At 34.1% G+C, this 14,332-nt stretch overlaps 2 protein-coding genes and 1 long non-coding RNA gene across 6 annotated transcripts; all 3 read left to right on the forward strand.

The window, feature by feature from the left end:
* Positions 1 to 1,080: 1,080 nt before the first annotated feature.
* Positions 1,081 to 4,230, forward strand: LOC136223061 (uncharacterized). The gene is made up of 3 exons (XR_010685807.1): positions 1,081 to 1,463; positions 1,682 to 1,738; positions 3,793 to 4,230. It is a non-coding gene; the product is annotated as an uncharacterized lncRNA (long non-coding RNA).
* A 1,267-nt stretch (positions 4,231 to 5,497) lies between these two features.
* On the forward strand, positions 5,498 to 7,957 carry LOC136223060 (subtilisin-like protease SBT1.4). Its single transcript, XM_066010849.1, has one exon. It carries the CDS (start codon positions 5,537 to 5,539, stop codon positions 7,856 to 7,858), a length of 2,322 nt encoding a protein of 773 aa, XP_065866921.1. The 5' UTR covers positions 5,498 to 5,536; the 3' UTR covers positions 7,859 to 7,957.
* A 3,072-nt stretch (positions 7,958 to 11,029) lies between these two features.
* Positions 11,030 to 14,027, forward strand: LOC136223289 (extra-large guanine nucleotide-binding protein 1-like). Of its 4 annotated transcripts, none has more exons than XM_066011217.1 (10): positions 11,030 to 11,152; positions 11,246 to 11,304; positions 11,414 to 11,538; positions 11,669 to 11,798; positions 12,604 to 12,708; positions 12,791 to 13,008; positions 13,098 to 13,144; positions 13,235 to 13,407; positions 13,598 to 13,665; positions 13,743 to 14,027. In XM_066011217.1, exons 4-6 carry the CDS (start codon positions 11,784 to 11,786, stop codon positions 12,971 to 12,973), a joined length of 303 nt encoding a protein of 100 aa, XP_065867289.1. In that variant the 5' UTR covers positions 11,030 to 11,152; positions 11,246 to 11,304; positions 11,414 to 11,538; positions 11,669 to 11,783; the 3' UTR covers positions 12,974 to 13,008; positions 13,098 to 13,144; positions 13,235 to 13,407; positions 13,598 to 13,665; positions 13,743 to 14,027. The 4 variants fall into 4 exon arrangements, with proteins under 4 accessions (XP_065867289.1, XP_065867291.1, XP_065867292.1 ...); XM_066011219.1 differs by having other exon boundaries at positions 13,340 to 13,407; XM_066011220.1 differs by having other exon boundaries at positions 12,791 to 12,987.
* The last annotated feature ends 305 nt before the right edge of the window (positions 14,028 to 14,332 follow it).

Genomic DNA, 14,332 nt, shown 5'->3' on the forward strand with positions numbered 1-14,332 from the left:
TACCTTTAGATTTTGGGGTAGTTTGCAGTTAGCTATGGGAACAAAGCTAAATTTTAGTACTGCTTTTCATCCTCAAACAGATGGGCAGTCAAAGAGGACCATTCAAACTTTAGAGGATATGATGCGGGCTTGTGTACTTAATTTTCAGGGAGATTAGGATATGTACCAGCCGTTGATTGAGTTTGCTTATAACAATAGCTTCCATAGTAGTATTGGTATGGCAACATACGAAGCACTTTATGGGAGACCTTGTAGAAGTCCAATTTGTTGGGATGTTGAGGGTATAAGACAGTTAGAAGGACCTGAGTTAGTTCAGGAAACAATAGAGAAGATAAATATGGTGAAAAAGTGCCTTAAAGCGGCTCAAGAGCGACATAAGGCTTATGCAGATCAACACAGGAGAGAAATGGAGTACGAAGTTGGGGACAAAGTATTTCTGAAAGTATCTCCATGGTAGGGGATAGTACGTTTTGGTAGGCGAGGAAAGTTGAGTCTAAGATTCATTGGACCTTATGAAATTATTGAATGAATTGGACCTTTGGCTTATAGGTTAGATCTCCCAAGTGAACTATCTCAGATTCACAATGTCTTTCATGTATCTGTATTAAGGAGGTATAAGTCAGACCCGAGCCATATGATTCCTGAGCCGGAGATCGAAGTTGTAAACAAGAATCTGACAGTCAAAGAAAGGCCAGTGGAAATTTTAGAGAGACAAATACGGAAGCTGAGGAGACGGGAAATGACTATGGTACGAGTAAGGTGGAGTCACAACAAATCGCTTAGAGAAGCAACTTGGGAGCTGGAGGAAACCATGATGGAACAATACCCGCATTTGTTTGAGCATGCTGGTACGTAAATTTCGGGGACGAATTTTTTTTTTAGAAAGGTAGAACTGTAATATCCGTAAGTTTATGGAGTGATTTTGCAAAATAAAAATTATAAAAGTTATTTTAAATTATAGTAAAATAAGTGTGTTTTATTAACTTATTATTATTATTATATTAATTAATATCAAATTGTTTGTGAAGTTATTATTATTATTATTATTATTATTATTAGTTGGAGTTGGAGTTGCCGGAACATAGGTTCCCTTTTTTCTTTTTCTTTTCCAGAACCAAAAACACCCTCCTCTGCAGTTTCGTTTCTTTTTTTCTTTTTACCTTAATTTCTTCCATAACTCTTTGTTCCGGGCATCAATTGAGACAAAAATTACACCATTGAATTCCTTATCATGTAAGGAAGATTTCAAGACCAATATTGCTATTTTTCTGGTCGAAAAGGTGGTGATCGGCGCGTGCGTTTTTCACCGATAAAGTGTTAGATTTTGACCTTTTAGGCGATTATAATAGTGAAAGGACCGTACTTTTCGACTCTCCTAAACGTTAGCTATCTTGTGGTAGTCTCGGTTCGTGCTTTCGACAACTCCGGCGAATTTCCGACTACCGCATTCCGGCGAAACTCCGGTGAGCGTTCCGGGCAGAATTTTAATCATTTCGTTTAGGTTCCAGTCTTTATAACAGTGTTTCTTAATTCTTGGTCTATTAGGAGAATTGAACGAATTAGACTAATATGAAATCTTAAAGTATTTGGTGGGGTTAGAAGCATTTTGAGTATACATTTTTGCATATATATTATTGTTTCAATAATAATTAATTATAGGAATGTATTTCTATAATTATAGGAGAGGAAGACGGGCGAGCAAGACCCTGAACAGTTTAATTAGCTTTTGAGACGAGAGGTAATCATAATTATAAATATTTATATATATATATATATATATATATATATAATTAATACTTATATGCCTATATACATTATAATTTATTCCAAAAAAAGGTTTTGTCTATATCTATACTGTTTTAGGAAGAAGAATTGTTTATATGTTGTTATACCTATAACTATATGTCAATAACTATATGTATATTAATTCCAGGAAAGTTATATCTATAACTATTGGTATATTATATGTTGTTCTTGATAATGTTAAGCATGAGCTAGTTTTTGTTCTGGAAAATCAAATGTTGTGGTGAACAATTATTATTTAGTGGTATGGTTTTGCTTAATTAAATCGTAGAAGATGCATATTATTTTATCACGTATTGAATCCTTACCTTACAAGGAAAATGTCCGTGGTTGATTGGAAATGCGTCTCATCTTAGAATTTCACTTAATTAGCTAGCTTAAGTGGATAGGTACAATGGTTTGGAGGTTTGTTGATACTGTGAATGTATACACCTGTCTTGAAAGAGGAGACGATAGAGTGTTATTAAATTTTGGATTAGGTTTGGTACTGTGTCTTGCAAGATTAGACGATAGCAGTACCGTTATAAAAGTACTTATCTTATGAAGTCTCAAGGTTGTATGTCTTGCAAGAGTAGACGATAACGCATACCTATTTTGATGATAAAACACCATAAGACCATTAGATATATTTTACTTAGGTTTAGCTAGAGCCCTTAAAATAAATATAATAACTTTAGGATATTACGAGTAGTAAAGAGTCTGGTTTTTGGATATCATCTATTTAATTTTAATGATTACTTGACTGATCAAATATAATATATGTGAACTGTATGTATATATATATATATATATATATATATATATATATATATATATATATATATAAATATAAATATTTACCATTATGCTTATTGAGTAGGCAGCTCACTCCTTGCCATGTTGAAATTTCCATGCTAGGTTCAGAAGTTCTCCTATTTGCTAGATTTCCAGGTTTACCCTGCATTCAGGCTGGCCAATACAACAGTCTTATTCCCATTAGCAATTTCATAGACCTTCATTACATTTATTCTATTATTGGATTTGATTATTTGTTTAAATTTAAATGAATATTATTGACGGGTTAAATTGTTTGGTTTGTTATTTAATTCTTTGGTTATGAGATTTTGACAGACGGTAATAAATAAGGAGCCTTTATGTAGTTATGTTGGTGTTTTTGCTTAAATTATGATAGTTGCTTGGTTTTCTAAGTGACCCGGAACAAAGGTTACAAAACATGGGTTAAATGTTGTACCATTTGTCGCTAAAATTATATAGTTATCTCAAAATAGTCATTCAATGTCAATTTGTCTTAATAAATCACTTAATTTCGAGTTTTGCCTCAATTAGGTCACTCTGGCGATTTCAGTGATTAAAAAACATCGAAATGATGATATAGGTGACACGTCAGTATGAAACAACTCAGATTTCCAAACGAAATGACACATGACATCCACGTATGCATCACCTAACTATCATGTGTCGATTATTTTTATGAAAAAAAAATAAAATTTAGGTTTTTCATAAAAATACCTGAAACGTGGCTGTCATATTTCGTTTTGATCAGATATTTGAGTTAACTCATTTTGACGTGTCACCCATGTCATTATTTTGATGCGTTTTAACCATTAAAATCGCCGGAGTGACCTAATTGAGATAAAACTTAAAGTTTAGTGATTTTATTGAAACAAATTAAAATTGAGTGCCCATTTTGAAACAACCATATATATTCAGGGAAAAATGATGAATTTAATCCTATGAAACATAGATAAACAATAGGAAGGTGTTGAGATTTTGATTCTCTAATTCAAAGTTTGTTTTTAACTAAGTTTAGTTTTACTAAGTCTTTAGTTTGTTAGTGAGATAAGTAGTGGGATTTTATTGCTTCCTTTAAAATCTGCATTTTTATAAGCCTATAAAAATGTCATAAATTTGTATCTTTCAATTGTGCAGAACATTGACAAATTGAATAAAATTATTAACACAATGTTTTGTTATTAATTTCTTTTATAGGCTTTCTCAAAAAATCCCAACAATTGGTATCAGAGCCTCAGTGATCTTTAAGGGATCTGTGAGTATTTGAAGCAAAACTCAACAATGGAGGAGTGGTTGAGGGAATTTTCTTGAAAATTGCAAATTACTCAATCAGGAGAGAAGTGCTTCGATTACAAGATGGTGATGGGAAGTAACAAAAAAAAAAAACTTTCAATCAGGAGGTAATGTTGAGATTTTGATTCTCTGATTCAAAGTTTGTTTTTTTACTAAGTTTAGTTTTACTAGGTCTTTAGTTTGTTAGTGAGATAAGTAGTGAGATTTTATTGTTTCCTTTAAAATCTCCATTTTTGTTGCATTATAAGCCTATAAAAATGTCATAAATCTGTATCTTTTAATTGTGCAGAACATTGACAAATTGAATAAAATTGTTTGCATCACTTAAATTAGTTAATTAAGAAATATTTCACTTACATTTTAAGTTAAGTATTATCGATTAATATTTCTGTAACATTTGTATGATTTAATACTTTCGATACTTATAATATTTAATGCTTAAAATTCAGAATTTATTTTTTTAGAACTTAATTTTCAGTTTTAAACATAACTTGAATTAGAGAGGATAAACGTTAACGGCAGTTTTAGTTTCTGTGTAAGTTAGATGGGTTCTTGTATTATTTTTATCTTTGAATTATTTTTTACAAATCAATAAAATTTCATTTATTCTTTTCTTTCGAGGATCAGATCATTCATTCTCAATCTATTCTAATACTATAACTTCATAAAAAAATAATACTTGGCAAGCATACATTTAATGAATAGAAATGGCAAAGAAACAAATTAAAGAGCAGCCATGACTTCCTAACTTTTTACACATAAACTTAATTAAAAATGAACAAATTATTGAATGGTACCTTAAAAATAATAATTATTAAATGGTAACTTCTAAATCACAGTTGGTACCTTCAAAGAAAAAACAAATTATTAAATGGTAGCTTAAAAAAATAAACTAAAATTTCAATTAAAAAAATCTACCTAATGCAAGGCACACCCATTAAGATACTCTTAAATAATTGATTAATGCAAGGCACCCCCATTAAAATGCTTTTAAATAATTGCTAAATACATATATAAAATAATTGATTTAACATATATAAATGATCACATTATGATCACATAAATTTCTTTATCATTTTTCTTTCGGTAGGGAAACTAATTTTATTAGGAGTTCATTCACGGTTAAACTTCTTCATTTCTGTATCCGAAAATACTTTTCATGTTATTTGAAGGATCCTCAATACACATATCAACACGTATATAGTGACTGCAATTAATTAAAAAAATATTAATGATATCTTGAGCTTGCAACATGTAGAACGCAGATCCATCTCACTGGGTGTTTTAATTGCACAAATTAATGAGATTGTTCTGTCTCGAACCCTCTATCATTTGAGCTAAGAGACTCTAAAACTATATCATGGAACCAATTGTTCTGTCGAACCCTCTATCATTTGATTTAAGACCACTATAACTCTAATACTATGTGGTGAAATCAATTGAACTGAAATCTCAAACTCAATGGATGATCCAATTATAAATCTTTTATCAAGACAATAATTTATCATTATTTAACCCATAGGAAAAATTATTATACATGACATAACAAGCCAATAATTTATCTCCATGATGTTGTTGGTCCTTTTTACTTATATAAATACACAATGTTAACCATTGTGAATCTCCAAGAACAATAAGAAGTTCAAACATGGCTATATCATGTGTCTCTACTGTTGTTCCTCTCCTTCTCTTCTTCCTTTCTTTAGCCTCTTGTTCCTTGTCTTCACCATTATCTAACAATCCTCAAACTTTCATTGTCTTTATGTCCAAATCACATAAGCCTGCCCTCTTCTCCTCTCACCACCACTGGTACTCCTCCATCATCAATTCCCTCCCTCCCTCTCCTCACTCTCCCAAGATCCTTTATACTTACTCCCAAGCCATCAGTGGTTTCTCCGCCCGCATTACACCCGATCAAGCTGAAGCATTACGTCGCATTTCCGGCGTAATCTCCGTTATCCCAGACGAGATTAATCAGCTCCATACCACTCATACACCTCAATTTTTAGGCCTTTCTTCTGAGTCTGACTTTTGGCTTGATGGTGATTTTGGAGAAGACATTATCATTGGTGTTTTTGACACTGGAGTATGGCCAGGACATCCGAGTTTTTCAGACGATGGTATGTCTGATGTTCCGGCGAGTTGGAAAGGTATTTGTGAAACATCAGATGAATTTCCTTCTTATGTTTGCAACAAGAAACTCATAGGGGCGAGAGCATTCTATCATGGCTATAATGCATCAAAAGATTCACATTCTCCTAAAGACACACAAGGTCATGGAACGCATACAGCATCTACTGCTGGTGGATCATTGGTTAAAAATGCGAGCTTTTACCAATATGCAAAGGGTGAGGCTCGTGGTATGGCCTCAAAGGCACGAATTGCTGTTTATAAAATTTGTTGGAGTGGTGGTTGCTCAGGCTCTGATATTCTAGCAGCGTTTGGACAAGCTATTGAAGATGGTGTCCATGTGATCTCCTTATCTGTTGGTGCCAATAAAGCTCGTCCATATTATTATGATACCACAGCGATTGGAGCATATGTTGCATCAGTTCAGTATGGTATCACTGTGTCTTCTTCTGCTGGGAATTCAGGTCCAGATGCATATACTGCTGTTAACGTTGCCCCTTGGATTCTCACTGTTGGTGCTTCTACCGTTGACAGGGAGTTTCGAGCTGATGTTGTGCTTGGCGATGGGAGAACTTTTCACGGGGCATCGCTCTACACTGGTGAGCCTTTACCGGATAAATTGATCCCATTAGTGTATGCTGGTGATGCTGGAAATAGCTATTGTACTGCGGGGAGTTTGGATTCATCAAAAGTTAAAGGTAAAATTGTGCTTTGTGACAACGGGGTAATTCAAAGACCGGAGAAAGGTATTGAAGTGAAGCGCGCAGGTGGGGTTGGAATGATAGTTCGTAACTACCAAGATGATCTAACTTTGGCTGCTGAGGCTTATCTTACACCAGCTACCACACTTGGTTATACAGATGCAACTTCGATTCGATACTACATCATGTTTAATGATTCCCCAACAGCAAAAATCGTCTTCCGCGGATCAGTAATTGGGGATTCACCGCCATCTCCTAAAGTTGCATCCTTTTCAAGTCGCGGTCCAAACTATATCACAGAAGAAATCCTAACGCCAGATGTTATAGCTCCTGGTGTTATGATCTTGGCTGGTTGGACTGGTGCTGTTTCTCCCTCAAAGATGGAAAACGATGACCGAAGAGTTGAATTTTGGCTAGATTCAGGTACATCAATGTCTTGTCCTCATGTGAGTGGACTCGCAGCTGTGCTGCGAAAGGCACATCCAAATTGGTCACCTGCAGCTATAAAATCCGCTCTAATGACTACTGCTTATAATTTGGATAATTCCGGAGCAACCATTGGTGATATTGCTACTGGCAAAGCTTCAACACTCTTTGATCGTGGAGCTGGACATGTTGATCCTAATTCTGCTCTTGATCCTGGCCTAATCTATGACATTGATCAAGATGAGTATATCTCATTTCTCTGTGCAATTGGTTACAATAGGACCCAAATTTACCTATTTATTCAAGAGATGCCACCAGAAGATATATGTGATAATAATATGGGGAATCCAGGAAATCTAAACTACCCATCATTTTCTGTTGTTTTTGAGGATACCTCTTCTGCGGTTACATATAAGAGGACAGTGAAGAATGTGGGAAGTTCTGCTAAAGCAATTTATGATGTTAAGGTGAATGCTCCTGCAAATGTAGATGTGAAGGTCTCACCAACTAGGCTTGTGTTCAGTGAAGAGAATAAGAGCTTATCCTATGAAATTACATTCTCCAGCAGCACTTCTAGTCGAAGCTTGGGTTTAGATTCGGCTAGCAACACCGCACAAAGTTTTGGATCAATTGCGTGGAGTGATAGAATTCACACCGTTACTAGTCCCATAGCTGTTCTGTGGAAACAAGGAGTGTCCAAGGCTTCCTTTTAAGACTCATTGTCTTTAAATTCTCTACTAGCTATGTATAATCTATATTACCATATGCAATAAAACAAGACATGGGTAGACATGTTGAATTTAATTATTTTATATTATTGTTATTTAAAAGAAAATCAGAACTCCAAAAGAACATCTTTATGGAAACATGTCGAATTTACTTATTTTGTATCTCTGTGGAGAACTCCAGAAGCACATTTTTCTAACAGATAGAAAATATTACCATTCAAATTATTCAAGTTAACCTTGATCACGTTAAAAAAAAATGTTAAGCTTAACCACCATATTTCTCATTGATGTTGACTTAGCAGAATCACTTCATGAAACGTTGGGGATTGAGAGAGAAGCAGATTTGGACAGATTCTTATGTGTCACTGATAGCTTTTTAGATAAGTTGTTACAACAATTGGTTAACGATACAATGTTCAGTCAGTGCTTTGTGTCCGAAATTCCGATTACTTTAGTCGGCCACTTCCGTCGGACATTCCGATATAAAATCACCGACCCATTTATGTCACTGATCTATTTTTTGGAATATTTATTTAAATAATTTTCCGATAGAAATTGTGTGTGAAATTGAATCTGTAAATAGAATTATTTTTAAAATTATTTTTATACTTTTATTTTTAATCAATTTATTTGTATTGAAGGGGACTTATATTTTATCATTTGATTTAAAGAACAGAAAATGCTTATTAAATTAATTAGCTTCAAAAAAGGTACAGTTATGATTTTTTTGTTTTTTAAACTCAATACTTTTTAATGGCCTGATTAACCAATGTCTGAGTTTTATTTTTCCTTGATTTGTATAGCCCAATTTATTTTCTTTAAAGGAAAAAAAAAACACTCATGATTTGAAGGACCAAAGTATACCTAGGGACTAGTTGTTCAAGAATCCGGCGGCAGGCAAGTGTTAAAACTGAAAGAAACAACAAAACTGGACCGTTAATTTTTAACATGATTTAGATAATTTATTTGACATGGATTATTATTTTTATTGCATGTATATCATATATAATTACGTGTAATTTATAGATCACATTACACGACTCTAATACGATAACCGTTTTCCGTTCCTTTTAATCATATCTGATCATAAGCATTTTTAAGAGAAACACAAAAGTTGATTAGGATAGGTGTTGATTTTAATAAAAATGTGAGTGGAAATAATTGAATACTTCACTGCCATTGTTATTGGAGCATATGAATGCATCTAGGTACATACACTTTAAATTAATGGTCATTTCATATTCACAGTAACTGTGAATTTATTTGGATTTATTAACTTTTATGCTCAACTGGTCCTTTCTGGACCATCTTTCTAGAGTCGTGCTTGCCTATAAATTCTAACTTGGAAACTACCATGGGATTATCTATATAATGAAAACAAAGTGTTTCACTTCTCTTGATTTTTTAACTTAAAGAGTACTTGCCTTGTATATATGCATATTCCTACTCATTCTAGCCTCTTGGCCCCTCACCATCTGTCAAATAGTAATAGGATTTTTTTCTTAAATTTTGTGGGCAAAATACTCTGGCACGTGATGAAGTTGGAGATTTACTGCTTTTGTTTGGGTTTTCAGTTTTCACACATTAAGACAGAAGATATGAGAGGAGTGAACTAATTATTGACATGAAAAAAAAAGGGCATTTAGACTATCAAATGGAAAATGATTGCTAATTAGTAATGCCTATATTGGTAATTGAATGCCTATATTTTGGAATTGACAAAAGGTTGGATTTGTTATGATTTAAGAGAGATGAGGGAAGTTAGAAATGGATCCTATGTAAAAGCTAGAATTAATTGATTCAGAATCTAGTTTCTAAGGAGGAGATTTTAGAAACTAGTTTGACAGTATACAACCTAGTTTCTAAGAAGAAGACTTTATTACTGCAGTTCAGAACAAATTAGAACTAAATGTATATGCAGTCAGTTGCCAAATGCAAGACATGAGTTTACCAAAAACAAGTCTTAATGCTAATGACCAAAGGCATGAACCATGTAGCAGAAATTATAGACATGGGTGTTCAGACAGTGTAAATACTTATAACTACCAATTGACAAGGTTCATTATTTTGTATCTTAATTAGATAAAAGGGATTGAAAACTTACCATAATTAAAAGGGCCAAACAATTCCATTAATACAATCTAGTTTCACAGAAGCGAGTTCAAGCAAAAGATAGCATAGATACTTATCTGATAAAGCCCATGAACCAACGTCTCTCAATCTCTAGATAACTCTCCAATTCAAAGATTTCGAGTATCAATTTCAATTGGCAAAGGATTCGTTAGGAAAGATAAACCCAATGAGGTTCAAACAAAAGAAGAAGAATTTTCAATCATGAGTTATCAAATTTAGTTTTGAATCGGAAAGGAAAGACATGGTATTCAAAACTTATCAGAATGATGGAAGGCCCAAAAGATCCGAATAGAATCTATTTTCAGATTGAATTGGGCGAGTTAAAGGATCAATTTCAAAATTGACAAAAGACACTCTTTATGAAAGCTAAACCCAAAAAGATTCATACAAAATAAAAAGAATTTCAAGATGGATGAGTTTGGCGGTGCAGTTAAATTTCGAAGATGGAGGTTGTTGGTCCCTTGTGAGGTAATATTAGTTCCAAAGGGGGTGAATGGAACTATTTGGCGAATTTAAAATCTTTTTGATTTACTCACTTGGCTTTAGCACAACTCTGTTTAACACAGACATAGGATAATTACTATCAGAGGCTGAGATACGATAATTAGAGGAGACTATCGATTGAGCAGTTTTAATACTAACTATTATGTTTATGCACTAGTAGAAAAATGGTCATTTGCATCGATGTATTTGCATCGGCCCTTATAAAGCGCGATGCAAAAGGTCCATTTGCATCGGCCCTTTATTTGGGGCCGATGCAAAAAGTCCATTTGCATCGGCCATTTGTTTGGGGCCGATGCAAATGCCGTGACATTTAGTATTTGCATCGGCCCTTTAATAGGGGCCGATGCAAATAACTGCATTATTTGCATCGACCCTTTTAAAAGACCGATGCAAATAATGTAATTTATACACTACAAAAAAAACAGTCTATCCCAACACTTTAATAGCAGCACTTAATTTAAATGTAGCTACAAAATACTCTATTTTAATTGGTTTGGGCTAAATGTTATCAAGCCCAACCCAGTTAGAAACTAACCCCAAACCTAACAGTCCAATTCGCTGTCATCCCTCCCTCACCCCGCTTCTTCCTCTTTCTGCCGACTTGTCTTCTTCCCTCTTCGAATCCTTTTCCGATTCCGACTGGTAAGCTCCCTTTCGAGTTCTAATTTTCAGTATCTTCGAATTTCCTTAGATCTAAATTTGGTAATTTTGATTTATTCTCCACTGCCTTATCAGTTCTGCGTTTTTGTTCTTTGCGTGGATCATTGGCGTCGGTCTCAAGCCCTAGAAATTTGGTATGTAAGAAATCTAGGGTTCCATTAGCAATGAGTTGTGATTCCATTTTTCCATTTTGTATTATCATCCGTGACCTTTTTCTCTTGCGATCTCTCCTCTTTTTCTTAGAGTTGGGCTTCATCGGTCATTTTGGTGGATAACATTGGTGAGCTCTCTTTATTTTACTTCTGTTCTTAGTTGGTGGCTTGTTGAAGGGAAAATCCAGAAGATAAAGCTTGGATAGCAGTTATGAGGTATAACATTCAGGCTAGCTATTGCATAAAAAATATTTAGTCTGTTAAACATGAAATATGAGTTTAAGTTGCAGAATAAGTGATTCTACTATTGCTAGCCTAATTTTTCCTTGCTTACTTGAATATTCAGGCTAGCTATTGCAAGGGCAGTGTATTAGGGTTGTCCTATATTGATTTTGGATGAAGCAACTTCAGCTCTAGATAGCCGGTTTGAGTTTTTAGTGAGGGAAGCTGTGCAGGGCCTGATGGAAAATCTTACTGTAAGTATCATTTTTCATTCTGTTTGTACAAGGATTAATTGCTCACCTGTTGGAAACAGTTTTGATGGGTAAAAGAGGGTTTTGTATGAGTTATATATAATTACTCCAAATATGATCTAATATGAGTTTTGTACATTGATGAACAACAATTCATGCATAAGATGAATTGAGTATAATAATTTGAAATTTGCTGGAAAATTATGTTTGGACCATGTGACCAAAATTTTGAACAGGATCAGGTACTTCTAGTTATCACTTTGGCAAATATATACCTATGTATATATGTTATATATGTTAAGGTTCATGTCTAATTGATTGCTTTTTGTTTTATGAGTAACTGTTATTTAAGATTCATATATGTTCTGTTTGTTTTTATTTCATACATGGGATATTGAGGGCTTCTCCATTTTCTAGAGTTGCTTGCTTCATTATGTCTCTAATGAATATTGATGTAGGTAAAGTTAGGATGTATAGAAAATGGGCATGTATTAGATTAACAACTTGAAAAAAGTTCAACATGTTTTATGATACCATATTAAAGTCTCACTTTGATATTATACATGTTACTAGCAGAGTTGAACTTGCTGCTCTTATTTCCAATTAGATTGGCTTATGACTGTCAGACTTCAGACCCGAAATGGAAGAGACAAAAATATTTTGAATTATGTGTCATTCTAATCATGTTTTTAGAAGCATTCTAGGTGTTAGTCTCTCAAATGAGTATAAGCTTTCTTAAGCATTCTAGGGTATCCAGGCGTTGTGACACTTCGCAAACTTATGTCTGTTTTTCTGTTCAATATTGCAGCTAGCAGGAGTTCAATGTGCTGGGAACCCACACTTTTGTGTGAATGAGGATGGATCATATCAAGAAGAGGGGCAGAAGAACACTAAAGGTTACATTTGGGGCAAGGTATGTGTCGTATGTGAATGTACAACGCTGAAATGATGTCATCCGTATTTTGGCATTCGTTGATCGTTGAGTTACTTTTCAGGCGGGAATGAAGCTGGTTTGCACTTTCTTAACACTACCTGTTCCTTCTAAATCATCAAATGTTTCTGGAGAACAATTTAGCAGTATGACAAGCAGAACTGTCCCTGACTATACTGGGATTTTGTTAAGGATTGAGGTCTTCTCAACCCTAAATCTAAGAACTTGTGGCTCAGAGATGATTTAATCTTGAAGAATAAGGTCATCTACTACATTTCCATTGTGAGTTTTCACCCAATTTATGTCATTCCAACCTTAAAAAGTATGCACATTTCAAGTTTTCGACTAATTACAACATGGAATTGCTGCAGGCCTTGAACCATATTGATGCCAATTCCTGGAATCCTCCTTCTTGCAAGTATATATTCTTTTTTAATTTATCCTCATTTTCAATTTCATCACTTAAACTTATGCTTAATTAATCATACATTTTCAATCACTTTTCCAGATTTTCTTGGCCTTGCTCATTTTCCCTTTTGACTTCTTTTATCGACCTACTCGTTACTGCTTCCTTCGTGTTCTCCGCAACATAGCCCTTTTTGTTTGATCGCAGGTGGTACGAGAGTTGCAACTATTGAGTTAATCAAGGAACGTGGGGTTGAGAACAGACAAATCAAAGTGGTAAATAGTTCATAAGCAATTATCTTGATTCATTTCTATTGTTAAATATCAGTTCCTGCTTGTTTTTCCTATTTTTTTCTCTTGGCTCTATTTTAATAAATTGCTAATTTTATTCTTTACATGTGTTGGTCTCACATTTCATAGTCACCTTGTTCTGATTTGTTTTCCGTTTTTTCCCAAATTGTTTCAGTTTGCCTTTTGCCATTTTACATTGCTAGAAAGATGGAGCCTGCTGCTTCTACTTGAGGAACCCACTTTGTAAGTAATTTTTATTTAATCTATTGTCGATTGTCGATTGACAAAGTTGATAGTTTATTTGGGGTTAACAATTTCAGGAACATGGTGGAAAGTTACTCGTAGTCAACAAAAATCTGAGATTGATTCTGATTATGTTGGTGATATTTTTCAACATATCATCAAACTTGGTCACTTTGCTGACTTCAGATTTAGTTAATTTTAGTTTTATTTAGTTTTAATTTTGACAATTATGATGCCAAGATGAGGTTGCTATTACTGGTATATTTTGTTATTGACATGATGTAAATTGTAATAACGTGTTTGCTTCCTCAGATTGAGGCTGCAATCCCAAAATTATTGATCATGAATTTAGACAAAAATTTCGTCGGTAAATTTACAAGTGGTTACTAAAATTTTAGCGACTTACCGACTGAATTTCAGTCGGTATTTTTTTTTAATGAAAACAGATGCTAGGGGCGGTTTAAACCGCGGGTAGGACGCCCCTATAGAAAAACCTTACCCCGACGCCTTCATAAAACCGTCGGTAAAGTAGCAACAGGTGCAATAACAACACTCTTCCGACGGTTATAGAAACCGTCGGTACTACTTGTAGACGGTTTTAACCGTCGCTATAGTAGAAAAATTGCGTCGGTAAATGGCTATTTTTTTGTAGTGATATTTGCATTGA

Source organism: Euphorbia lathyris, chromosome 3 (assembly GCF_963576675.1).
Source record: "Euphorbia lathyris chromosome 3, ddEupLath1.1, whole genome shotgun sequence".
Lineage (NCBI taxonomy): Eukaryota > Viridiplantae > Streptophyta > Magnoliopsida > Malpighiales > Euphorbiaceae > Euphorbia > Euphorbia lathyris.

Bases quoted from the DNA above. Each gene is read 5' to 3' on its own strand.
- LOC136223060 (XM_066010849.1), top strand. From the start codon at position 5,537: ATGGCTATATCATGTGTCTCTACTGTTGTTCCTCTCCTTCTCTTCTTC.
- LOC136223289 (XM_066011217.1), top strand. The intron at 12,709-12,790 runs GTATGTGTCGTA...GTTACTTTTCAG, and splicing joins AAGGTTACATTTGGGGCAAG to GCGGGAATGAAGCTGGTTTG.